Raw genomic sequence first — 25,959 nt, forward strand, 5'->3', positions numbered from 1 at the left:
GCTCAGGGACGAATAGGGCGCTGAGGTTGCAAGCAGTCTGGTACTGCCGGAGGCAGTTGCCAGGGAGGGGGAATGGAATTGGTGGCAAGGGTTTAGAGTTTGTGGCAGAGGCCGAAGATAATGGCTTCAGTCTCATCAATGTTTACTTACCAATATTTAGCTGAAGGAAATTGTGGCTCATCCAAGACAGGATGGACCAGCAGTCTGACAACAGAGAGGCAGTGGAGAAATCGAGAGCGATGGTGGAGCATTAGAACTGGGTGTTAGCAGCATACATGTGGAAGCTGACCCAATCTGTGGATGATGCTGCCAAGGGGCAACAGGTAGATGAGGGAGAGGAGGAGGCCAAGGATAGATCCTTGATGGACTTTGAAAGTAACGGTGCAGGGGCAAGAAGGGAAGCCATTGCTGGAGAGATTCCGTTGACAATCGGATATCTAAGAGTAGAACCAAGCAATATGGAGCTGCACAACATAGAAGAGGCATTGCAGGAGGATGGTGCGATCGACCGTGTCAAAGGCTGAAGCAGAATAATGCACGGTCACAGTCACTGAGGATCTCAATCGTGACTTTGGTTAAGGCCACTTCTGTGCTGTGATGGGCAGAAACTTGATTGAGAAAGCCGAGGGAACGATGGGCATGTATTTGGGAGGCAACACCACATTCAAGGACTTGAGCGGAAAGGTTGTAGATGGGCAGTACTTTGCAACGACAGAAGGGTCAGTGGTTTTTTTGATGAGTGGAGTGATGACTGTGGTTTTGAAAGAGAGGGGAAAGCATTTACAATGTGAGCTAGCATGAGGTCCAGGAAGAGTAGTTGGGTTGTCATCAGTTTAGTTGGAATGGAGTCAAGAGAGCAGGAGGAAGGTCTCATGAACAAGAATTCAGAGGGGGCACTTGGGGGGGGGGGGGGGGGTATATGGGAGAGAAATGAGAGATCCTGGTTCACAGCTAAGGCAGGGGAAGCCTGGTGGGGATCACAGAAATCACAGAAACCTCACAGTACAGATAGAGGCCATTTCGGCCCATCGAGCCTGCACCGACACATATCCCACCCGATCCCCGTAACCCCTACACCAACACATATCCCACCCTATCCCCGTAACCCCACGTATTTAATCCCCCTAACACTAAGGGTCAATTTTTATCGTGGCCAATCAACCTAACCCCGCACATCTTTGGACTGTGGGAGGAAACCGGAGCACCCGGAGAAAACCCACGCAAACACGGGGAGAATGTGCAAACTCCACACACAGTCACCCGAGGCCGGATTCGAACCCGGGTCCCTGGTGCTGTGAGGCAACAGTGCTAACCACTATGCCACCGTGCTGCCCTGGTTGTCTGGCCTGGTTAGGAAGCAACAGAGGCAGCTGAACAGATGGTCTCATTCTTAGTGTCAAAGTCGTCCATGAGGTCCCTGTACTTGTTGGAGCGAGGGGACAGGGGAGAGGGGTTTAGGAGATGGTTGGTAGTGGAGAAAAGCTGGGAATTATCTTTGCTCTCTAGAATGATCCTGGAGCAGTGGGTACGCTGCATTTGTTGGTGTGACTGTGCTGGGGACGTGTAGAAGGCCTGAAGCTATTTAACATTGGTCTGCAAAGTTCAGTTGGACCAGAGGGAACAAGGCAACCGGTTTGGCTTATTTCCCATCCTCGGAGATGGTTTGGGCATTGCAGGCCATGAGCATCTCTGAGGGTCCCTCACACACCTAGTAGTTCCTCAATTGTGGGTGAAGGTTACGTACTCGTTCTGACTGTTGTGGGGTGCAGCTTTATGCAGCTAGCAGTGAATGTTGTGCTAGCCTAGGAGCTTAAGGACCCTCACCCTCCTAAGGTGCACTTAAAAAAAAAAAAAAAAAACAGCATACCCCTTCACTTCACTTGTCCATATCCTGCAAGAAAGTGACTGCGAGAGAGCATCAGGTGAAGAAGCTATAGAACGTATCCGTGATGGTAGACTAACCTACTGATTTTCACGGTCTAGTCTCAAGAAGGATGCCCACTTATGTGGGGTACCTGGAAACTCCGAGCAGCCACGGGACCATACGCCAATACAAGTCATCACTTTCGGGGAGGAGGGGAGACACCTCCGACTGGCAAATAGTTTCATTTGTATACATATCACACTATGTACCACATAGCAGCAGTTGGAGGTATTGTGCCATTTCCAAGATCTCCAAACAGATACAGTACAAATGAGGAAGGTCATGCAGTAGAACCTACAGAACCCCCCACCCTCCCAAACATAGCATTAAACTGCACATCAAAGTTTCTGCCTTCACTACTGTAGCCGAAAGTCTATTCCATATGTTGATTACTCTGTGCGGAGAACTTCCTCATATCATTCCTGCATTTACCTTTAACGAGCCTGAACCTGTCCATTGTCGTGATGAGCTTTAAATAAATGTTCTGGATTTAACTTTTCTGTACAGCTTGTTTTAAATATTTGAGGGTCCCTCTTCATCACCTCCTTTTGAGGCTGAATGCTCAAGTTTTCCCGGTCTTTCTTCAGAACTGACTCCTGTGTCACTAAGGATCAGTTTCTAGTTCTTCTCTCCATTGCTTCTGGAGCTTGAAAGCTACCCTTGTGTCTTTGTGCTCTAAACTGAACATAGTACCCAAGGTACAGGCTGATTAGGTGTTTGATAAAATGCCACATAATAGACTCGCCAGCAAAGTTGAAGCCCATAGAATAAAAGGGACAGTGGCAGTATGGACACAAAATTGGCTAAGTGACAGGAAACAGAGTAGTGGTGAACAGTTGTTTGTTGGACTGGAGGAAGGTATAAAGTGGTGTTCCCCAGGGGTTGGTACCAGGACCACTGCTTTTCTAGATATATATTAATGACTTGGACTTGGGAGTACAGGGCACAATTAAAAAATTTGCAGAGGACACAAAACTTGGAAGTATAGTGAACAGCGAGGATGACAGTGATGGGCTTCAAGAGGAAATAGACAGGCTGGTGGAATGCACGGACACGTGGCAGATGAAATTTAACGCAGAAAAATGCGAAGTGATACATTTGGTAGGAAGAACGAAGAGAGTCAATATAAACTAAAGGGTACGCATGAACAGAGACCTGGGGGTATATGTGCACAAATCGTTGGAAGGTGGCAGGGCAGGTTGAGAAAGCGGTTAAAAAACATACGGGATCCTGGGCTTCATAAATAAAGGCATAGAGTACAAAAGCAAGGAAGTTATGACGAACCTTTATAAAACACTGGTCCGACCTCAACTGGAGTAATGTGTCCAATTCTGGGCACCGCACTTTAGGAAGGATGTGAAGGCCTTAGAGAGGGTGCAGAAAAGATTTACAAGAATGGTTCCAGGGATGAGGGACTTCAGTTATGTGGATAAACAGGAGAACAACCTCAGATTCTCCAAAGAGCAGAGAAGGTTGAGAGGAATTTGATAGAGGTGTTCAAAATCATGAGGGGTCTAGACAGAGTAGAGAAACTGTTCCCATTAGCGGAAGGGTCGAGAACCAGAGGACACAGATTTAAGGTGATTTGCAGAAATACCAAAGGCGACATGAGGAAAAACTTTTTTTACGCAGCGAGTGGTTAGGATCTGGAATGCACTGCCTGAAAAGGTGATGGAGGCAGATTCACTCATAGCTTTCAAAAGGGAATTGGATAAATACCTGAAGGAATAAAAATTGCAGGGCTACGGGGAAAGGGCAGGGGAGTGGGATTAGCTGAGGTGCTCTTGCAGAGAGCCGGCACGGGCTCGACGGGCCGAATGGCCTCCTTCTGTGCTGTAACATGTCTATGTTTCCATGATTAGAGCACTGCACAATTTTAGTATGACATTCTCCAACTTAATACTTTACTGCTGTGGCTACACAGTTTGAATTATTAACTGATGCTCTGTAGTGTCAGGGCATCAATGATCAGATTTCCTCCTACGATCGCCGTTTTCGTGCTTCACAATACTTGAAGTAAAATATTGTATACCTTGAGCACAAGTTGAATATGGCAAGTATACATTTTGCAAAAGTAAACTCAAGTTCTTTCTGTTTTTCCACAGATCAGGATAACTGAATAACTTTCAGCTACTGTCACTTTCACTCATTGAAGGTGAAACCATGACTCTTACTGCTATTATCAGACAATATTAAATGCTTTTCTGTAAGCAAGTGCTGCCATAACCCTATAATAAAACACTTTAGCAGATGTAGCACCAAAGAGCTACTATAACAACAGCATCCTTTCACATAGCCAGTAGAAAATTTGGCAAGTGTTCTATTTGTGATTTTTATGACATCCAGGAGCCAACTACTGGTGAAAACAGACCAACATGACCCTCACATCTAAACCTGCTTTTCAGGAATTTAAGTTTGCACAGGCGTTGGGATAGAAATTGATATGCATTGCTCCCGTTTCTAGAAACATAGAAGATAGGAGCAGGAGTAGGCCATTCGGCCCCTTGAGCCTGCTCCGCCATTCAATGCGATCATGGCTGATCATCCAAATTCAGTACCCGGTCCCGGCTTTCTCCCCATACCCCTTGATCCCTATAGAAACATCAGGCATAAAACAATCTAATTTAGTGGTGGGACAGCCTGTGCCATCAGTTCAGGCATTGATCCCACTGCTAAATATGAGGGCCCATTTTCTAAGCGTCACAGGCAGTCACCTTGAACTGCCATTAGGCATCTTGAATATATTAATTAGGAGTCTTAATCCTGCTGACAGGGCCCTTTGCAAAATTAGTCACCGATGAGCAGGGCAGGCATCAGACCTGCCCTACCCAGGATTCTTCAGCAGCCACCAACCACAAATATCTGTAGAGCCAGGAGCAGGAGCTAACTCCACAGTTCTAGCGATCAACCCATTCCTGCAGATGCCCGCTTCAAACCTCTCTGGGAACTTACCAGAGGGTGGCTGCTGGTGAGGCAAGCGGCTCAAAATTCAATTTTGGAGATGGGTGAGCTGCCTGTGAAAGCACAACAGACCTGTAGTTTGCCCTGAATATTTAGATGACGCCCGAGGTCCAATTTCAGGTCTCTGTTCGGGCTCACACAGTATAAAATCTGAGCCCATAAACAGGCCCAGACTAATTTCTATTTCAATGGGTGCAGCCTACACATGTAAAATTTTAAGCTACACTTTACATGCAATAATCCCTACTGATCAAAATGCATCTCCTTCACTGTTAGAGAATCAGGGGAGGAATCTTTGCAATAATTTGTGACTGAATTCTGGATAAAAAAATCATCTTTACAGATGCTGACAGACCTGCTGTGTACTACCAGCATTTTGTGTGCGTGTTTTCTCTTTTCCTGTGCCAGACTGAAGACCCAACTTTATTTAATCGGAGCATTAGGACAAGCAATTCAGACAGTAGTTTTAAACACAAGAGAAAGTCCAAAATGAGAAAAGGCCATTCAGTCCATCAAAAGCTCAAGTATCATAACTCTCCTATAATGGCATCGAACTGTATTCTGAAGAATTTTCTATAAATGCTGGAAACCTTCTTTTAAAAAAAATGCTGGAACTCCACTCGCATCATGAAAAAAGAAAAGGGCAGGTTTATGTTTCAGGGGCAGACCCTTCTTGAGGTCTGACAAAGCAACTGCACCCAACATTTGACCCGTCTTCTCCTCCTTTACATTCCTGCAGTGCATTTCCCAGCAGTTTCTGTTTTTGTATTTTGGAATATCTCCAGCGTGATTTTTATTTTAAAACAGTCCCTATTGAGTTGGCTGATTGTCCATCACTCTTCTGAGTGAAAGCGATCATGTGTTGTAAAATTTTACCCTTCAGTTCACTGTCCCCAGTAACAAGAAGGAGAAGGAGGGAGGGGATCCCTGGGGCGGGCACCGGCGATGCCACATCACTGGTCAAGGCACAGAGTGGCTGAATGGGGCTTTAAAACATAGAAGATAGGAGCAGGAGTAGGCCATTTGGCCCCTCTAGCCTGCTCCACCATTCAATGCGATCATGGCTGATCATCCAAGTTCAGTACCCGGTCCCTGCTTTCTCCCCATACCCCTTGATCCCTTTAGCCTTAAGAAATCTATCTAACTCCTTCTTGAATATATTTAATGAATTGGCCTCCACTGCCTTCTGTGGTAGAGAATTCCACAGGTCCACCACTCTCTGGGTGAAGAAATTACTCCTCATCTCTGTCCTAAATGGCTTACCCCTTATCCTTAGACTGTGTCCCCTGGTTCTGGACTCCCCCGACCATCGGGAACATCCTGCATCTAGTCTGTCCAGGCCTGACATACTTGCTGCATCTAAAAAAAAATGTCCCCTTTTTAAAACTAACAATGACCCGGGGTGGGGAGAGATGGGGCCGGAGATTCGGCTTCCTGCTCCCCGGGGGGAGTGGGTTACCCGCCCCTGGGGCCTGTCACCCAGAGGGGGCCCCGCCCGCCTGCCCTGGGTCACTTTCTGTCAACGGCTCCACAGCCTCTGGCCTTGTTTGCGAGGCTGGCCTCGACCCGTGACACCGCCCGGTCGCCGCCGCCACCATCACAAGGCCTCGGCTGCCAAAATAAAAACAACACCCGCCCCTCCTCTCCTTTCCGGCCGCGCTTTACCTGAACGGCGCGGCTGAGGAAAGTGCCGGCGTCCGCCGCCAGTTTCTTCACGTTGAAGTCCATGGCGACTATCCGCGAGCTCCAGGCCGTCGCGCAACCCTCACCGCGCAGAGCAACCCGAGTCCACCCTCCGAGACAGCGGCCAATCAGCGTCTGGGATTCCCCCCGGACCCCGGCCCAGCCACTCGGCGACTGTCCTAATCACCGGCCCAGCCAATCGGCATCTGTTCCTCCACCGGACCAGCCAATCGGCGTCTGGTTCCGCCCCCACCGGCCCAGCCAATCGGCATCTGTCTCCCCCCCCCACCGGCACAGCCAATCGGCATCTGCCCCTCCACCAGCTCAGCCAATCAGCGGGCCGGTCAAAAAGGCCGCAGCTGGAAATGTAGCAAACCAGAGTATCGCAATCCACAGTCTCAGCAAATCAGCCCCAACAGACAGCCCACCAATCTACACAAAGCTTATTATAAATATATAATCTTTAATTAATCTATGTAAATAAATTAATCTTGTGTCAGCTGTGGTTCAGTTGTTAGCACTCCTCACCCCTGAGTCAGAAGGATGTGGGTTCATAGTCTTTCCAGCTAATCATGCTTCATTTCTCCCTTCCTGCCCCCCTCACCTTAGCCCAACTCTTGTGCCTTTATGCTTTCAGATAATTAGCAAGCCCCTGAGCAGCCTGCCCTTGAGGGCACTGCAGAGTGCGAGGCGGGCGTCGTGGTCGTGGTCGTGGCCGTGGTGGTGGTGGTGGTGGCGGTCGTGTCCCTGCATATCTCATCCATAGGTACCAGCTCAGATACTGGCACTGCACTTTCTTTAGAGGCTAGTATAGTAGCAGGATCTGCACAGGGTGAGGTACCGGGGACGAGTGGACTCAGGTGAGGAGTCTATGCTTGGTGGTATCCAATCTCAGACTGCTCTCATGCAGTCTCAGCTTCATGCCATGCAAGCCCTGTTCCTCCTCCTCCTTGTCCTCATCGTCTTCCTCTTCCTCCTCGTCCTCCTCTCCCACTTATTCCTCCTGAGGTGGTCCCGCAATCCATGGTGGCAAGGGCTGGGCCTTCATGATGGCCAAACTGTGGAGCATGCAGCAGACCACTACGAAATGGGACACCCGCTCAGCCTAGTACTGGAGGGCTCTTCCTGAGCGGTCAAGGTGCAGTGCCCGCAAAGCCATGTGATTTTTTAGAATAAATGTAGCCAATTTTTAGTTCCCACAACACTTCTGATACAAAATAACCTTTAAATTACTGAATTAAACTGTTGCACAATATGAAATTGACAAGAAAGCACTGAAACTCCACTAACCTACAGCTGCGACCCATTACTCATGATCCTTTTAAATAATGCCCCTGGAGCCAGCTTCCGGCTGCTTCATGCCAGCTCTACCTGTCGCTGTTTGGTCGAGGCACTAAGATAGGTGGTGACTATTATGTCCGTATATAATTGAGACATGGACAGCAGGAGTTGATCATAACAAGTCTTTACTGAATGGAGACAAACGGGAAACTGAAACTACAGAGGGCTGCTAGCGCCTTTTATACAGGGGTGGTCACTGCCGGTACTGTAGTCTGAGACCAGTTATTCCCTTAAAGGTACATACACAACAATTCCTCCCCTTTTAGATAAACAGTACATAACATTCATTTAACAACTAAATGATAACTAATTACAATCACAATTACGGTTGCTACATACATTGGTTGAGGTTAAACAATTATAAGTTCAGTCTTTGAGGAGGCTTCCTGATTCTGTCTGGATAACGCCTCTGGGGTATCAGGTTCTTCTGGCAAGGTTGAGTCGGGATCAATGTCGTTGTTTAGTTCATCTGCTTCCAATATCACCGATTCTGCGGTAGATGCAATTGGTACGTCAGTTTCATTGCCAGGTGTATCAGATCGTGGTGTGGAGTTGACGTTTTCCAGTGACTCTAGAATCTGGTCAGCATGGCGTCTTACAATGTTCTCTCCAACGTCCACGGTATACATGAGAGGTCCTTGCCGTGTACAAATCGTTCCTGGCTGCCATTTCTCTGTGCGGTAGTCCCGGGCCAACACTGGTTGACCTATCTTAAAACTCCTGGTCGGTCTTTCATTCATATTCTGAAACTGCCTGTTCTCCACATCTCTTCTGATGTTCGGCTTAACCAGATCCAAGCGGCATCGTAGTCTTCGATTGAAGAACATCATGGCAGGAGTTTGGTTGGTAACTGCATGTGTCGCATTCCGGTAGGCAAACAAGAAGTTGTCCACCTTGTGTTGTAGGGGTATATCTTCATTACACATTGCCTTGATAGCCTTCTTGAATGTTTGAACAAACCTCTCGGCCAATCCATTAGTGGCTGGATGATATGGGGCGGATGTGTAATGCTTAACACCATTGTTCTTTAAGAACCTCCGGAACTCTTCAGACACAAACTGTGGTCCATTGTCAGAGCAAATCTGTTCAGGCAGCCCATTCCTGGCGAATATGGTTCGTAAGACTGTGATAGTTTTTTCTGTGGTGGTTGAGAACATTTTTATTACCTCTGGCCACTTTGAATGTGCATCCACCGCAATTAAAAACATCGAGTCCATTGGACCTTCTGGCATCCTGTACAACTCTTGGTCATCTCTTCGATTTCTCTATCGATTCCTGGCCACCACACAAATGCTCTGGCTAAGTTCTTCATTTTTACCCCACCCAGATGACCCTCATGAAGCTCATTGAGCACTCTATCCGTCAACTTAGGTGGAATTACTACTCTGGATCCACACATCAAGGTTCCTCTGCACACTGACAGCTGTTCTCTTCTCGGCGAGAATGCTGGCAGCAGTGGTTCGCCATGTGCTGGCCATCCCTTCACCGTTAAATCATAGACCCGGGATAGTGTCGGGTCATTCCGTGTTTCCTTTTCTATGCTTGCATTCGTCACAGGGAGACATTTGACTATAGTCGAGTGGAATATCTCCATTGGATCCACTGCAAGTTCTTCTTCCACCGTCGGCAACGGTAGGCGCGACAATCCATCAGTATTCCCATGCTGTTTAGTTCCTTTGTACTCGATGTCATATTGGTGTGCCCCAAGGAAAAGGGACCACCTCTGTAGCCATTGTGCTGTCATTATCGGTACGCCCTTCTGAGGGTTGAAAATGGAGACAAGAGGTTGATGATCAGTTAGTAGAGTAAATTTTTGACCGTGCAGGTAGTGATTGAACTTCTTCACCCCCCACACTAGGCTGAGGGCCTCTCGGTCAATCTGGGCGTAGTTACGCTCGGCCGAAGTTAATGAACGTGATGCAAAAGCTATCGGCCTCTCTAACCCATCAAGGAATTTATGTGACAGTACCGCCCCAATGCCGTAGGGAGACGCATCACACGCCAGTCTTATCGGTAGTGATGGGTTGTAGTGAGCCAATACTTCCCTTGAAGTGATTAGGTCCTTACTCTTCTGAAAGGCCCGCTTACAGTCATTGCTCCATTGCCATGCTACTCCCGTTCGTAGTAGGGCGTTCAGTGGGTGCAGAATTGTGGACAAATTCGGTAAAAACTTATGGTAGTAATTCACCAATCTGAGGAATGACCTCAGTTGCGACACATTTTCAGGCGCTGGGGCCTTAACAACTGCTTCAATTTTGTCAGGGGACTTATGTAGCCCCTCTTCATCAATCACGTGGCCACAATACGATATCTGTTTCTTAGAAAACTCGCACTTGGGGCGATTGGCTCATAGCCCATGTTCACGTAGTCTAATGAGCACCTGTTCTAGGTTGTTAAGGTGTTCACTGTCATCTTCACCTGTCACTAGGATGTCGTCTAAGTAACACTGAGTCCCCGGAATCCCTTGCAGGACTTGTTCCATCGCCCTTTGCCATATCGCCGGAGCTGATGCTACTCCGAATACCAGTCGATTATACTGGTAAAGACCTTTGTGAGTGTTTATCGTGAGATACTTCCTAGAGGATTCTTCAACCTCCATCTGCAAATATGCTTATGCTAGGTCAATTTTTGTAAAACGCTTCCCTCCAGATAGTGAGGCGAAGATATCTTCTATCCTTGGAAGAGGATATTGTACTGTGTGAAGGACTGGGTTCACCGTCACCTTGAAGTTCCCACAGATGCGAACCTTCCTTGGCTCCTCAGACTTATTGCTTAACGTTTTCTTCATGACAGGAACGATGGGTGTCGCCCACTCGCTCCAGTCTACCTTAGATAACACGCCTGCATTCTCCAGATGCTCCAGCTCTGCCTCGACGGCTGGGCGAATTGCATATGGTACCGGGCTTGCTTTGAAAAACTTGGGAATTGCATTCTCCTCTATTTTTATCGAGGCGGTTACGCCTTTAAGAGTGCCCAGTTCTTGTTGAAATACCTCTTTGGCGTCAGCTAAGATTGTTGACAATCGTCCAGGAGTGACGTCGTCATCTTTTTTACCCGCCACCGTCAGTGCCTGAATGGAGTGCCAGTCTAAACTTATCTTTCTGATCCATTCACATCCCAATAACGGTGGCCCACCATCTTGCAGAATGTAGAGATACAATTTCCGTATTTTCTTGCCGTTGTATTCGACAGGCACCCTTATTTTTCCTCTGGGGTATACTTTTTGCCCCGTATATGTCCTCAAGACAATGGATGTCTCTCTCAAGGGTATGTGTGAGAATAGCCGCTCGTAGTCTCGTCGATTCATGACGGTTAGAGCTGATCCTGTATCCAATTCCATTTTGACTTGGGACCCTGCTATCGTGAGGGTGACCCAAATGGTTCGGTGATCCTCTTTTGCGATTACGTTGTGAAGTTTGAGACAGCTTAGTCTCTTGTTCCCGGATTCACTATCGCTTATCTGGTCTTCGGAACTACTGTCCGTCATCTTTTGTACTTTCCTGTACGGTTCCTTAGTAGCCTTTTTGTTGTTGGTCTTCTTCCCAGACCTGCAAACTCGTGCAATGTGTCCCATCTTTCCGCATTGCCTGCATATTTTGTCCTTGGACCAGCAGTCCTTCTGGTCATGGTTAGTTCTGCCGCAGCGATAACATTTTGCAAATCCCCGTGTCATTTCGTGGGTGCCGTATTCCTGTGGCTTTTGTTGTATTTCCGCAGCTCCCCTGGCTGCTGCTTCATATGATACTGCCATGCTGAAAGCCTTATCTAGCATCAGCTCTTTCTCTGAGAGTAACCTCTTCTGGGTTCCTTCACTCAGGAGTCCACAGACAAATTTGTCCCGTAGGGTATCGGCCAGTCCTGCTCCGAACTGGCAGTGCTTTGATAGCTTGCGTAGTTCCGTAAGGTACTCAGCATTGCTCTCATCTTTATGCTGAGTTCTCCTGTGGAATTTAAATCTTTCTGCTATCAGCAGCGGTGCAGGGTTTAGGTGTTCCTGTAGGATAGCAACAATTTCGTTAAAACTCTTCGCCTTCGGTTTGGCTGGAGCAATCAGGTCCCGCAATAGGCCATACGTTCTTGTGCCCATTAGGTTTAGCAGTACCGATGCCTTTTTCTCCTCGGCTATTTCGTTTGCCTCGCAATATACCTCGACTCTTTCCACATACGTGGTCCAGTCCTCTATTGCATTATCAAAGGCAGTGATACAGCCAGTCTTCGGCATCTTGGAAATCTAAAATGGCGCCTCCCGCGCTTTGCCTTCTTCCCCGCTGGATTAATATGGTGCCTCCTGCGCTTTGCCTTCGTCCCCGATTTAACAAAATGGCGCTTCCCGCGCTTTGCCTTCTTCCCCGCTGTTGCTAGCGCTGCTTTCCACGGTTTCCGTTGCAACCTGCAGCTCCTCGCGGCTTCCTGCGCGATTTATATATATTTCCTTTGTTATTTTATTATTTTCCCGTCGTGGAACAACCCTGTGGGACTCTTGCCTCCCTCTTCTCGGGTCTGTATGCAGCCCGGCTTCGTAGCACCGGCCGCGCCCTGTGTGCTCCACCCTCTCTCTCTCTCCTCTTCCCGACAACACTGCTCGGCCCCGTTGCAAGCCACCCGCTCGAGTTCTAGACCGCCGCAGCCCAGGAAGGATCAGTGTACTACCTGCCACCAGCCCGATTAGCTGAAGCACTGTCGACAGGAACCAGGCCCCGCTCACGACAGCCTCTCCTGCAATCTTCAACTCCGCTGACTCAGGGGCGGATGCCCATGGTCAACGCCCGTTTCTACTGCTTCTTTCTTCCTTCTGGCCTCGACCTCTGCTCACTTCGCTTCAGGAATGGATCCCAGGAGGTGGTGCAGACTGTAGGTAAGTTTGTATCTGCTCGTCGCCAATATTATGTCCGTATATAATTGAGACACGGACAGCAGGAGTTGATCATAACAAGTCTTTACTGAATGGAGACAAACGGGAAACTGAAACTACAGAGGGCTGCTAGCGCCTTTTATACAGGGGTGGTCACTGCCGGTACTGCAGTCTGAGACCAGTTATTCCCTTAAAGGTACATACACAACTGTGACAATCAATTTTGAAGATTCGGCAGCCAGTGAGCTCACTGACATCACAATCTGCCTGGCGTTGAAATCCCCAGCGGTACCTCGTACTGGCGGTGCAATGGGGATTAGCTGTGCTGCGTGGATTTGCCTTGCCCCGGTGCTACTGCATCAGCACCCCGTTACCGCCATCTGCTGGCGCTAACGGGAGGTGCTAAGGTATGAATTTTTCCCCCTCGGGATGGAAATCTTGTATGTAAACAGCTGCATGTAACAATATAGTTGCAGGCCCTGGCCAGCAGGTGGAGCTGGGAGCAAGTTTCGCCTTCCATCGCCATATGTTAAAAAAAGCTTATGTTCATTAAGCATCTATAGGCAACATCACAGGGAATTTAGATCCCTGCAATTATCATACAATATGCTCTTGGGACATTTACACTGATTGAAATTCTCCAGTGAAATCTTTTGCACTGATTTGTGGTAACCTTCAGGAGACTTGAGATGCTGGGAAAAATCTTCAACTTCTGCCCAACTTGAGCACAAAGTCTGCAGTGTAGCCATGCTGCCCTCCGCCCCCCCCAACCCCTCCCCCCCCCCCGGCTCCAAACCGCCCCCCCCGCAAAGCTGGCTGCAGAAGGCCTGAACCATTTCTGGCCCGGGTCTCATTTAAATGCCGCTGGAAAGTTATGGGTGCCACCCCGTTGCTATGTGTGTAAGGATTGCAAAATTACACAATTTCCCCCAAAGCAAGAAAGTAGAGATATTGGACTGTTTGAAGGAAATATTGGGCTAAAGGGATTTAAAAATCAAAACCCCAGGAAGATTTGGCTGGTTTAAAAGAAATGTTCAGACTTGCGAAAAGCTGTGACATAGGGAAGGTGGGGTGGGGCCCCCGAGTTTGGATATTGGGCCATCTGGGAATGCTCTGGGCCACCTCAGCCTTTACATAAAGACAATAAAACCTGTTCCTGCCGAAAATCACAGAGCCACAAAGTACATGAATAAAACAGTACATGCCCACAGCAACACAAAGGAAAGAACATGGCCCAACAGGAAACGACAATCAAACAGCAGTCCAAAACCAATCAAAGAGATTTACAAACGTTTTACATTTTTTAAACTAGTTTCAAAGCAATCCCGAAACCAGTTAAAGGCCAATTAAAGTCAGATGGGCCATCCCTGAAGCTCGTTAAAGTTTTAAAACCTATTAAAAATAACGAGCCCGCCAAATTTAACAAAGAAACCAGAGATTTGGCGGTCAGATAAGCCAGGCCTCAAACCAGTATAATTGAGGCCTGCTTTTTCCGTGAAACAGCGCACAGTCCAATGGATCATCATCAAGAAGCCAGCACGTTCATGCTCACAGTACAGTTCATCACCAGAAACGGAGATCGCAGCAACCAAAGGCTTCAAGAAACAAACAACTACCAATATTATCACCAACCAGGTAATACTGGGCCACTGCGACCAACGAGAAACCAACCACCGAAAATTCGAAAATCAAAGACTTGTTTCCACTCTACAGGCTAGTCTGACTTACCCCTGGGTAAGATTTTGACACAAAAGACCCTAAAATTTGGCCTAACCAAAGAAAATTGGGTACTTACCCGATACGGTGGCATAGTGGTTAGCACTGTTGCCTCACGGCGCCAGGGACCCGGGTTCGAATCCGGCCTCGGGTGACTGTCTGTGTGGAGTTTGCACATTCTCCCCGTGTTTGCGTGGATTTCCTCCGGGTGCTCCGGTTTCCTCCCACAGTCCAAAGATGTGCGGGTTAGGTTGATTGGCTATGATAAATTGACCCTTAGTGTTAGGGGGATTAAATACCTGGGGTTACGGGGTTAGGGTGGGATATGTGTTGATGTAGGGGTTACGGGGATCGGGTGGGATATGTGTCGGTGCAGGCTCGATGGGCCGAAATGGCCTCTATCTGCACTGTGGGGTTTCTGTTCTGTAAAAAAAACATCCAAACTACGCAGCTAACCGCATCAGCGGACAAACCCAAACTGAAGACCCAATGCAGGTGCAGTCTTCTACCACGTCCGGGGTATGGCAGGCCCCAACCGCCACAACTAAGGAGAACCCCGAAATCGCGAACCTCTACAATCTGTCAAGAAAGTCGTTTGGTGAGCATTTCCTGGTCCTCTGGATTTCAACCTAGTTAGGATAGTGGGGTTGGGAGGGTAAGGGATTTTGTCTATTGTAATTCTCCCTCGCATATTCCGAGTGTTCCCCACCCTTTTAGAGCATAAGTTTTATTGTATTGTATATTTTTCCTGTCTCAAAATAAAGATCTCAATTCTTTTGACCAACCCAGGTGTCTGTTGCAAGTTCATTACAACCCCCAAATAAGTCCAAAGTCTAGAACAAAAGGGAGTGGGAGCGATTCGAACCGCTCAAAGGAGTCAGAGGTGAAGCTGACAAAAAACCCACAACACCACCCCTTACATGTGGGAGCGGGAAATCGTACGGCTCCCACATTGATCCAGCTGGAAGGTCAGACCTTGGGTGGGGGGATTGGGTGGGGGCAGGGGGAGAGATGATCCCAGGGAGGGCCTCGCATAAGTCTGCAGCAGGCCAGAGATTTTTTGTGGGCCCTCCTGACTTCACAAAAATAAAGATTAAGGGGGAAAAATTTGGTTGCTTTGTGCCTCCCATTAGTGCCCTATGGGTTGCAAAGCAACTAGCGCCCGGACGTGGCGATGTTTGTGCCGCTCGCGATATTGACCAGACATTTTGTGGCAGCACTAAACACTACCGCCACGATCTCCTGCGCCTGCAGATCGTGACGTCAGTCGAGCGTACAACGCCCTGGTAGCATCCCGGACCGGATATTGAGTGGCGCCCCCTGCCTTACCGCCTGCCGCTAGCAATGACAGGTAGAGGGGAATGTGTTGCAGTCGGGAAGGGACTGGAGGAGCGCTATTTAAAGGCGACTGCTTCCTGACTTTTTTTGTCAGCGACATTTTGCACGACACATTCTGAGAGAGAGAGCGAGAGAGAGAGACTTCTGGAGAGATTCAACGCTGTGTGAAGGAGTTTTGGGTACTGAGCTGCACTTTGCAGGTTCATTTTGATTTGTCCTTCCTTGCATCGATTTAGAAGAGACTATGGGAACTGCACTCTGAGCTCTTCCCCTGGACCTCTCCATTGTTCTTTCCAGCAGAATTGATGTACAGGTCTCTCCAGGCCGAGATTCAAGGCTGCAATGAGCAGGATGTGGATGGAGAGCAAGATCGACCCTCCCCTTTAAGAACTGGCCGGCGCCAATGTGTCTGTGTTCCATTGCTGACTGACATCACATGAGCTTCACCAGCGCTCTGAGGTAGAGCCTTGCTCCTCGTCATTAGCGCCTTAAGACAGGTGTGTAGCGCCTGATTTAGCGCTCCAATCACCTCTCAGGGCGATAGAAGCCAAGTTTGCAGTCGGAGGCGATAATTAGCGGCAGGCGCTAAACTGCGCCCGGCCGATAATTGCGCCCCAAATGGGGTGTGTTATGTATTGTGTGTTCTATTGTGTGTTCTCCTCCCACCTGTGGTGGCGCTGTCACAGGAGATAAATGGTTGGGTGTTCTCTGTTAAGTTTAGCTCTCTTTGTTCGGAACTTTCCAGAACTTCTTTTCCTTCCAATAAAGCACTTCATGTTTGAATCTCTGAGTTCTGAGTCCTAAATTGTGTCTAGGTAGAAAGGTACCGACACAACAAGTGGCAACGAGGAGTGGATGAATCTGTGTACGTTACGGGTGCAGTGAGTAAACAGAAAATTTAATTTGAAACGTGAGATGGCTACTATATTAGGAAACATCGGTGATTTTGATGAAAATGTGGAGCAATGGAGCGCATATACAGAACGTTTTGACTGTTTTGTTTTGGCGAATGCGGTGGTAAATGAAAAGTTCGTGCCTACCTTTTTGAGTGTAATCGGGCTGAAGACATTCAATTTACTTCGCAGCCTTGTGCAGCCAGATAAGCCAGGAACTAAAACATATAAGCAACTAGTGGAAATTCTTGGAGCACATTTTTCACCAAAACCTCTGGTTATTGCTGAGAGATTTAGATTTCACAAACGGAATCAAGAGGAGGGGGAATCAGTGACGATGTTTATTGCTGCTTTAAAAAGGTTGTCGGAACACTGCCAGTTCAAGGAGGTGCTGAATGACACCATTAGAGACAGACTTGTGTGTTGTCTGCAAAATCCAGCCACACAGAAGCGCCTTCTTACTGAGGTCAACGTTACTCTTGAAAAAGCCATTAAAGTTAGTGTCTCCATGGAGATGGCGGAAAAGGAGGCTCACCAGTTGAGTTCAACAGGGAGAGTTCACAAGGTGTCGTCTGAGCCTAAAGGTGCGCGGGACGGCACATGTTACCGTTGTGGGAAAACGGGCCATCACGCTAATGACTGCTGGTGTACGGAGCTGGAATGCCGAAATTGTGGCAAAAAGGGTCACATTGAACGTGCCTATAGAGGTAAAAAAAGAACAGACAGAGCTGGGAAGCATGGAAGCAAAATGTCTGTATTTGGACAAGAGAGGAAAAAGAGTGTTCATTCAGTGCAGTATGATGGAACAAGCAAAACAGAGGGGAGCGACATCTCTGAAGAGGAAGAGGTGCACATACTAACGGTTGCAGGTGATTCAAATGGCTACTGGGTGTCACCACTGGTGGAGGGACAATCAGTGCGGATGGAGGTGGACACAGGTGCGGCTGTGTCCCTTGTTTCAGACACTGTCTGCAACAAAATGCTAAAGCATCTTACCCTTCAGCCAACAAACATTGTGCTAAAGACGTATACCGGCGAACCTGTGGCCATGAGAGGCGTCATTGAGGTGACAGTTAAATTGAACGGACAGACTGCAAAACTGCCACTATATGTGGTAAAGGGAAATTACCCATCACTACTGGGATGTGCGTGGCTAGAGAAAATCACACTGGACTGGCCTGCAGTCCGCATGATGTCAAAAGGGGAGTCAGGTCTGACTGCAGTGTTAAACAAACATGCAGAACTCTTCAATGGGGAACTTGGGAGCATGAAAAAGATCAGTGTGAGACTGGACATTAAACCTGACAGCAAGCCAAAGTTTCACAAAGCCCGACCTGTACCCTATGCAATTAGGCCAAAAGTTGAGGCTAACTTGGAGGCCTTAGTCGAGAATGGAGTCCTGGAGCCTGTGAGCGTGGGCAAATGGGCCACACCCATTGTTCCTGTCCTGAAAAAGGATGGATCTGTTCGAATCTGCGGGGATTTTAAAGTGACTATTAACCCGGTGCTGTCTGCGGAACAGTACCCTCTTCCCCTCATTGAGGATCTTTTTATGGGCCTGGCCGGAGGGCAGAAGTTCAGCAAAATAGACTTATGCCAGGCTTATCTACAAATGCATGTCGATGACAAGTCAAAGGAGCTGCTGACAATTGTGACACACAAGGGGCTATACAGGTACTGCCGCCTTCCGTTTGGAATTACGTCGGCCCCTGCTCTGTTCCAAAGGGCAATGGATCAGATTTTGAGTGGACTGCCAGGAGTCCAGTGCTACCTGGACGACATCCTTGTCACTGGGACAAATGAGGAGGATCATCTTCTGAACTTGGATGCGATACTACAACAACTGAAAGAGTACGGACTCAGAGTTCATAAAGACAAATGTGAATTCTTTCAGTCTTCAGTTGAGTACCTGGGGCATGTGATTGACGCTACTGGCCTGCATAAGGCACCGTCAAAGATCAAGGCGATCGTGGAGGCCCCAGCACCCCAGAATGTGAGCCAGTTACATTCATTTCTGGGGCTACTTAACTACTATGGAAGTTTATTCCAGACTTAGCAACATTGCTGAAACCGTTACATCAGTTGCTATGTCAAGGCAAAACATGGAAATGGACTGAACTGTGCAATGAAGCTTTCGCCCTAGCAAAGAAAGCATTGCTGAAATCGGAGGTCCTGACACACTTCGCCCCAAAGCTGCCCGTGCAGCTAGCATGTGATGCATCACCATATCGTGTGGGAGCAGTCATATCCCACATCATGCCTTCGGGTGAAGAGAAACCTACCGCCTTCGCATCACGCACCTTGAACAAGGCTGAGAGTAACTATGCGCAGATCGAGTGCGAGGCCTTGGGAATCGTTTTTGGAATTCGAAAATTTCATCAGTACCTGTTTGGGAGAATGTTCACACTCCTGACGGACCACCGTCCATTGACTTCAATCTTCGGGCCCCACACCGGAATTCCGTCTCTCGCTGCAAGCAGGATGCAAAGGTGGGCTTTACTGTTGTCAGGACACACATACGACATCAAATATCGCAAATCAGACTTGCACGGCAACGCAGATGGTCTCTCGAGACTACCCTTGCCTGTTACTCCCCCAGAGCCTCGTCAGATAGACATCTTCTACTTTAGACAAGTGGAGGGAGCACCTGTCACTGCAGTTCAGGTGCGAAGGTACACCCGCAACGATCCAGTCCTGTCTGAGGTAATGGATGATGTCATTCGAGGGAGAGCTATAGGAGATTCTCCTAGTTTGAAACCTTACGTTTCAAAAAGAAATGAGCTCTCCGTCCAGGCAGGTTGTCTTCTTTGGGGACGCCGTGTCATCATTCCGCCACCTCTGAGGGAACCTATACTGCAACAACTTCATACAGGCCACAGTGGGATGGTTCGGATGAAGGAAATGGCAAGAAGCTACTTCTGGTGGCTAGGTCTCAATGGGAATATTGAGGAGAAAGCCAAAACATGTTCCCCATGTCAAAGGGTCCAGAATGTTCCACAGCTGGCAACCCTACACCCCTGGGATTGGCCTGCAGAAGTGTGGCAGCGAGTACATGTGGACTTCGCCGGTCCTTTCGAAGAGAAGATGTTTATGGTGGTTGTAGGTGCTCATAGCAAGTGGCCGGAGGTCGCTGTGATGAGGTCTACCACGGCAGAGAAAACAATTGAGAAACTTGGTGAGATGTTCAGCCGTTGTGGCTCACCGGAACAACTCGTAAGTGACAATGGTCCACAATTTGTATCACAGGAGTTTGCAACCTTCCTGCATGTGAATGGTGTCCAACACATCAGGTCTGCGCCCTATCATCCCTCTACTAACGGCCAGGCAGAAAGGTTTGTGCAAACTTTGAAGCATGCCTTGAAGGCATCGCAAGGTCAGGGCTCAATCCACCAACGTCTGAACAGCTTCCTGTTGTCCTACAGGAACGAGCCGCATGCCAAAACTTCCCCCGCTTTGCTCATGATGAAGAGGCAGTTGCGGACAAGTCTTGACTTACTCAAACCTCCAAGGGCAGAACAGGTTGTCCATTGTCAACAACAAGCTCAAGTTGAAAAGAGAGAGAAAAGAGCCAAGGAGAGACAGTTTCACCCTGGAGAGCACGTCCTAGCTCGAAACTACAACACTGGACCGAAATGGGTTCCTGCTACGGTGATCGCGCAGACGGGCCCTGTGTCTTACACGGTTGAGACTGCTGAGGACGTCGTCTGGAGAAGACACACAGATCAACTGTTGCTAGGAGCAGAGACAGCCACAGAGGCTCCAACGGCTGGTTGGCCTGAACTGTTTCCGGATGATACCGCAAACCAGCATCCTTTGCCACAGTGCTCTTCTCCAACACAGGAAGTCAAAGAGACTGTTCCACCTGTGCAAACTCCTGACTTTTGACTGACACAGGCACCTTCTCCATCCAGGCCTGTGTCAATGCCTACTGCTGTGGAAGCCAGCGATGACCGCCGGTATCCTGTCAGAGAGCGGCGGCCTCCAAGATGCTTGGATCTGTAGGCTTAGTGACTTACCCACAAGACTGGGGCAGAATAAACCCCAGGGTAAAGTCAGGGGTTGAGGCAGTCTACCTCTATCCTAGGTTCGTTGAGTGCATTGAAAGTAACTTACCTGTTGAGGAATACTGTGGACCTTCCATTTAAGAGGGGAGGAAATGTTATGTATTGTGTGTTCTATTGTGTGTTCTCCTCCCACCTGTGGTGGCGCTGTCACAGGAGATAAATGGTTGGGTGTTCTCTGTTAAGTTTAGCTCTCTTTGTTTGGAACTTTCCAGAACTTCTTTTCCTTCCAATAAAGCACTTCATGTTTGAATCTCTGAGTTCTGAGTCCTAAATTGTGTCTAGGTAGAAAGGTACCGACACAACAGGGCGATACCGAATTTCTCCCCCTAAATCTTTCCTCAGCTGTTTTTGAGCGGTCTCCGGTAGACCCTTTCAGGATTGCTGGATGGGCTGCTCAGTGCAGTGCACACTCTGCCCATTTGTACCTGAAAATTTCAACTGGGGCCCTACAATGGCGCAGGACCCCGCTTTAAGCAGCCGCCCATGGGAAACAAGAGTGCAGGCTGCTGCAAGCTTATAGGCCCTCCTGAAAATTGCTTCAGGCGAACCTTGGGCATCAATTGGGCAGTTAACGTTGCTTCTGATTTTCAACTGTTGGCTGCTCATTTTTCAGGTGAGAAGCAGGCGGCTGGCATTTGAAAATTACCCCCGCCGCCTCCTCTGGGGGCGGGGGGAGGATGGTGGGGGGTTGAGCTCACTCTTTAGTCTTTCCGATGAGACGTTAAACCGAGGCCCCGTCTGCTCTCTCAGGTGGACATAAAAGATCCCATGGCACTATTTCAAAGAAGAGTAGGAGAGTTATCCCTGGTGTCCTGGCCAATATTTATCCCTCAACCAACATAACAAAAACAGATTGTCTGGTCATCATCACATTGCTGTTTGTGGGAGCTTGCTGAGCACAAATTGGCTGCCGCGTTTCCCACATTACAACAGTGACTACACTTCAAAAGTACAGGAAACTCTCTTTTTACCGGCACCTAAATAACCGGAAATCTCTCTTAACCGGCAAAATTCTGGAGTAGGTTCAGGTAAGTTTTACTTCATATTAGTGGCCATGTAACCGGGGTTCCTGGATCTGTGGCTGTGTAACCGGGGTTCCTGGATCTGTGGCCTTGTAACCGGGGTTCCTGCACCTGTTGCCATGCAACAGGGACGCCTGGATCTGTGGCCGTGTAACCGGGGTTCCTGGATCTGTGGCCGTGTAACCGGGGTTCCTGGATCTGTGGCTGTGTAACCGGGGTTCCTGCACCTGTTGCCATGCAACAGGGACGCCTGGATCTGTGGCCGTGTATGGGGCTCTCGTACCTTAGTAAGTATACCCCTCTGTAATCCGGACTTTTTGAACAACCGGCACCACGCCGGTCCTGTTGGTGCCAGATAAAAAAGAGTTTCCTGTACTTCATTGACTGTAAAGTGCTTTGAGACATCTGGTGGTCGTGAAAGGTGCTATATAAATGCAAGTCTTTCTTTCTTTTAGTTCCTGTCATCTTTAAGGCTCTTTTCCGAGACTTTGTTTTCTCCTTGGAGGCAGCGTCAGCTATTTCTGCCTTAATCACATTGTTGCGTCACTGAAATCAGCCTCCCTTTGTCAGGGGAGAGGAACTCTTTATAGATAATGCAGACTGGCAACACATGGGCATGTAGATATGACGCACTGCATCTGCCCCAGTTAATGTGAAGCCCTTTTGAGCCTCGTATACAGGCAACTTCTGAGTTAGGAACGCAAGAAAGGTTAATTGAACTAAACTGAAAGCTAAGAACTATGCAAGAAAAAGGAAGTTCAGTCTTGCAAATCTCTCTTCTTGTGGTAAACCACAGCTGTGTGACTGATGCTGACAAAAGGAAAGATCAAACTGAAGTAAACTAAGCAGGGAAATGTCCTGATACCATAAGCAAAGGGAAGATCATATGATTCCTGTTTGGATAAACTTTAAAGGGACAGGGGTCCTGCTGATTTATCTAGTTGCGTAACGTACTTCAGCCATGCTATGTGAAGTCAGAACGAAGGTTAGAAACAACAAGCTCTACAGAAAAGCCCAAAGAATAGATCGAAAGAAAGGAAGAAATTCTAAAACCAGTTTGCTACTAAACAAAACGAGACAGAAGAGAAGCAACCAGTGAACATGCCAGTGCGCAGAATGCTGGCTGCACAAAAATCTAGGCAGAAATGTATTGAGATTTTGCTGCTGAATCCAATTTGCAGTAAAGTACGGGAGTTTGTTTCAAAATATACTAACTTTTCTGTTGAGAAAACAAAATAAAGGTTATAGCCAAGGTTAAAAAAGAGTAAAAGAGAAGATAAGATCAGTTAAAAAGTAGTGATTAGGTGATGCTAAGCTTGCGTTTTAAAAGTGTGACTGTTGTAAGAGGGGGAAAGAGTAAGTGGAGTTAAGGAATTCCACTTCTAGTTGTTAGAACAGAAGATGTGGAAAGTCTTGATTTCAACAGAGGTTATAGAATCATAGAATGGTTCCAGCACAGAAGGAGGCCATTCAGCCCATCGAGCCCATGCCGGCTCTCTGCTAGACCACTTCAGCTAGTCCCACTCACTTAGAAACATAGAAAAATAGGAGCAGGAGTAGGCCATTCGGCCCATCGCGCCTGCTCCGCCATTCAATATGATCATGGCTGATCCCTTTCCCCGTAGCCCTGCAATTGTTTTTCCTTCAGGTGCTTATCCAATTCCCTTTTATCTATAGAGAGGAGGAGCAGCGTGTAGTACAGTGGGGGGAAAAATTCGGTATCGACCATTTTGGGGTGCTAACATCGCCTGGGCACTAACTTTAGTGCCCGGCGCTAATTAGCACTGGCGACCGCGAAATTGCGTTTTAGCGTCCCAAGAGAGAAGTGGTGCGCTAAACCAAGCGTTCCATTTCCTTTTTAGGGCACCAGCATCGGAGAACGGGGCGGAGAGTTCAGCAGCGTTGTACACTGGGCCGTGCAGCGCCGCCGCGTTCAAAGGTTCCTTCCCTCCCTTAAAGGGAAGGGCCATCGCTGCAGGCTCTGCAATTCAAAAAGTACCTACCTGGACCACCAAGGCAGCCGTGATCCAGCGTGATCAGCCTGGCACTCAAGCAGAGCGCCGGGCTGATCGATCGCGGGCAGGAACCCGCAAAAATAAACTAGAACAGGAAATGTAAGGTTTTTATTTACTTACCTCGGCCACCTTGCCTTTAATCATCGCCCCCCCCACCACCCCCCCCTCCCAAAGCGGCCGGCCGCCCGATGCACGCCTCCTGCAGTTGTCGGTGTTTTCGACTGGCACTGCTGCAGGGGGCGGAAGTCAATTTCAGGTCCGGGGCGATGCGCACGGCGATGATGTCACGATCTCCGGGCGAAGGAGATCGGGGCGTAATGCCGTAGCGCCACCGCAAAACTCCCGCCGAATATGGCGGGAGTTGATGTCAGCGCCGCACCCGGTCGCAAAGCCTTTTGTGCCCCGTTAGCGCCGGGAGGCACAAAGGCACCCAGGGCTAAAAATTCGGTATCGCCGCACCAGGTCTTTAGTGCCCGAAATTTTGCGCTCGCCCGGATTCCCGTAGCGCCCGCCTGAAATTCAGTTGCGCCACCCCAAGACGGAGGCGGGCGCTATTGCAGGGTTTGGCCGCCTTGTTTGGGGCGATGAAAGTCAGTTTCAGGCGTCCAGCTGCCGCTGCGGCACCCGATGCGGTGCGGCAGGCTGGGGTACTGCAGGCCTCCTCCTTCTCTTAAGGAGGAGCTGCCTGCAGCCGTGAGATCGCCGCTGGATTCCCCCGGCAAATGAGCCCGGCACCACGGAGAAGTGCCGGGCTCGCGGGAGTCAGACACCAATGCCGCGGGGGGGTGGTGCAGGAGTCCGGGGAGGGAGGTGCGGCCAGGCGGCCGCCGGGAAAGCGGCCGGCCGCCCCTCCACCTTTATGCGCCGGCCTCTCGGAGCTGCAAGGCACCGTTTTTCAAACGCTGTTTGCGGCCGCTACGGGCGAGGCGGCCGCAACTGAATTTGGCCATCGGCACGGAATAGCATTGGAACCGGGGCGCTGCGCACACCGATGACGTCATTGGTGCCGGCGCCGCGCTACCGGCTAACGCCGATGTTAGGGACCAACTGAATTTCGGGCGCTAAAAAACTTCCGGCGCAAACCACTCTATAGCCAATAAGTGGGCGCAAACGCGACTGAATTTCTAGGCCCCAATTTCATCCCCAGTGTATTTAGAACATAAAAAAGGAAAAGCAGATGAAAGTTCGGTGGAATATTGACCATAGCCATATAGAAAAACTGGTCATTCTATACTATGCTACAGACATTCTGTGAGACAAAGGATTAATCCTTGCATTCTGCAAAACCAAAACTCAGACAAAGGATCTGTGCATCCCGGAGTTACCAGACGAACAATGCAGATGGTTCCTGCTCAGCTGGGTCTACACAACACATCTCAAGGTTGCGGGCTAGGTAATTGAATAATGCACAAGTCTTGCAACAAAATGACTAATGAGCAAGAAACAGCCTTGGAACACTGAGGTCAGATTGTTGGTGCCCTGGCTGTGAACTGAGCACTAGTGAAGAGAAGTGCAGTGCCTGGCTCTCGTCAAATTAATTGGCGTACAGCAATCATAGTTTCTGACGTATTCCCGTCCAAATGACAATTTGAAAAGAATCCATATGACAGAGGCAATCCTCTTACTGGTCACTAGTGCTTTGGTCCTGTAAGTGGGATTGACTTAGTAAACATTAAGGTGTATATGAAGCCATGCTTTTCCCCATCCCTAACTTCGAGGGGAGAGAAGAGAAGTGAGGGTTGTCAAAGGTTCCAAGAAGTGTTTTCTTTTAGAAAGGACAGAAAGTTAAAAAAGTTGTAAAGACATTCTCAAGCGGCTCTGTAAAAAGCAGCGAGATTGTTAAGGGTAAAAACTGGAAGATTAAGAAATGTTAAGAGTTTAAATGAGCAGAAGTAAACCTCGTAAAATGTATCACAGCTGTCAGTTAATAGCTTAAGTCTCTGAGCCCAAAGCGACTGTAACAGTACAGAGAGACAACGCGTGCGTGCGGTGATTTTAGCTGAGGTGAAATAGTGATTGAAGGAGGAAAATAATGACCGCAGATGGCAACTCGCCAAAGGCACTTAGAGGTAAAGCTGAGCGTCCCAGAGGAAGACAGAACTACCTAATGGGACTGCATCTGGCTTATTAAAAAAAGAAGTTTGGATAAT

General features: G+C 48.5%; 1 protein-coding gene across 6 annotated transcripts in view; it reads right to left on the reverse strand.

The window, feature by feature from the left end:
* The window catches only part of LOC147122356 (endophilin-B1-like), a 39,928-nt gene extending 33,212 nt beyond the window's left edge, over nucleotides 1-6,716 (reverse strand). For 2 of the 6 annotated variants that reach the window (XM_085983436.1, XM_085983435.1), the window contains exon 1: nucleotides 6,551-6,715. In XM_085983436.1, the coding sequence (XP_085839562.1) occupies nucleotides 6,551-6,613 (63 nt within the window). In that variant the 5' untranslated portion in view covers nucleotides 6,614-6,715. Of the gene's footprint in view, nucleotides 1-6,550 lie in introns of all 6 variants that reach the window. The other 4 variants (XM_085983434.1, XM_085983437.1, XM_085983432.1 and 1 more) reach the window with 4 other exon arrangements.
* Nucleotides 6,717-25,959: the final 19,243 nt, after the last annotated feature.

This window comes from Somniosus microcephalus, chromosome 3 (genome assembly GCF_052327205.1).
Source record: "Somniosus microcephalus isolate GS21.2 chromosome 3, FLI_Smic_1.0, whole genome shotgun sequence".
NCBI classification, from domain to species: Eukaryota; Metazoa; Chordata; class Chondrichthyes; order Squaliformes; family Somniosidae; genus Somniosus; species Somniosus microcephalus.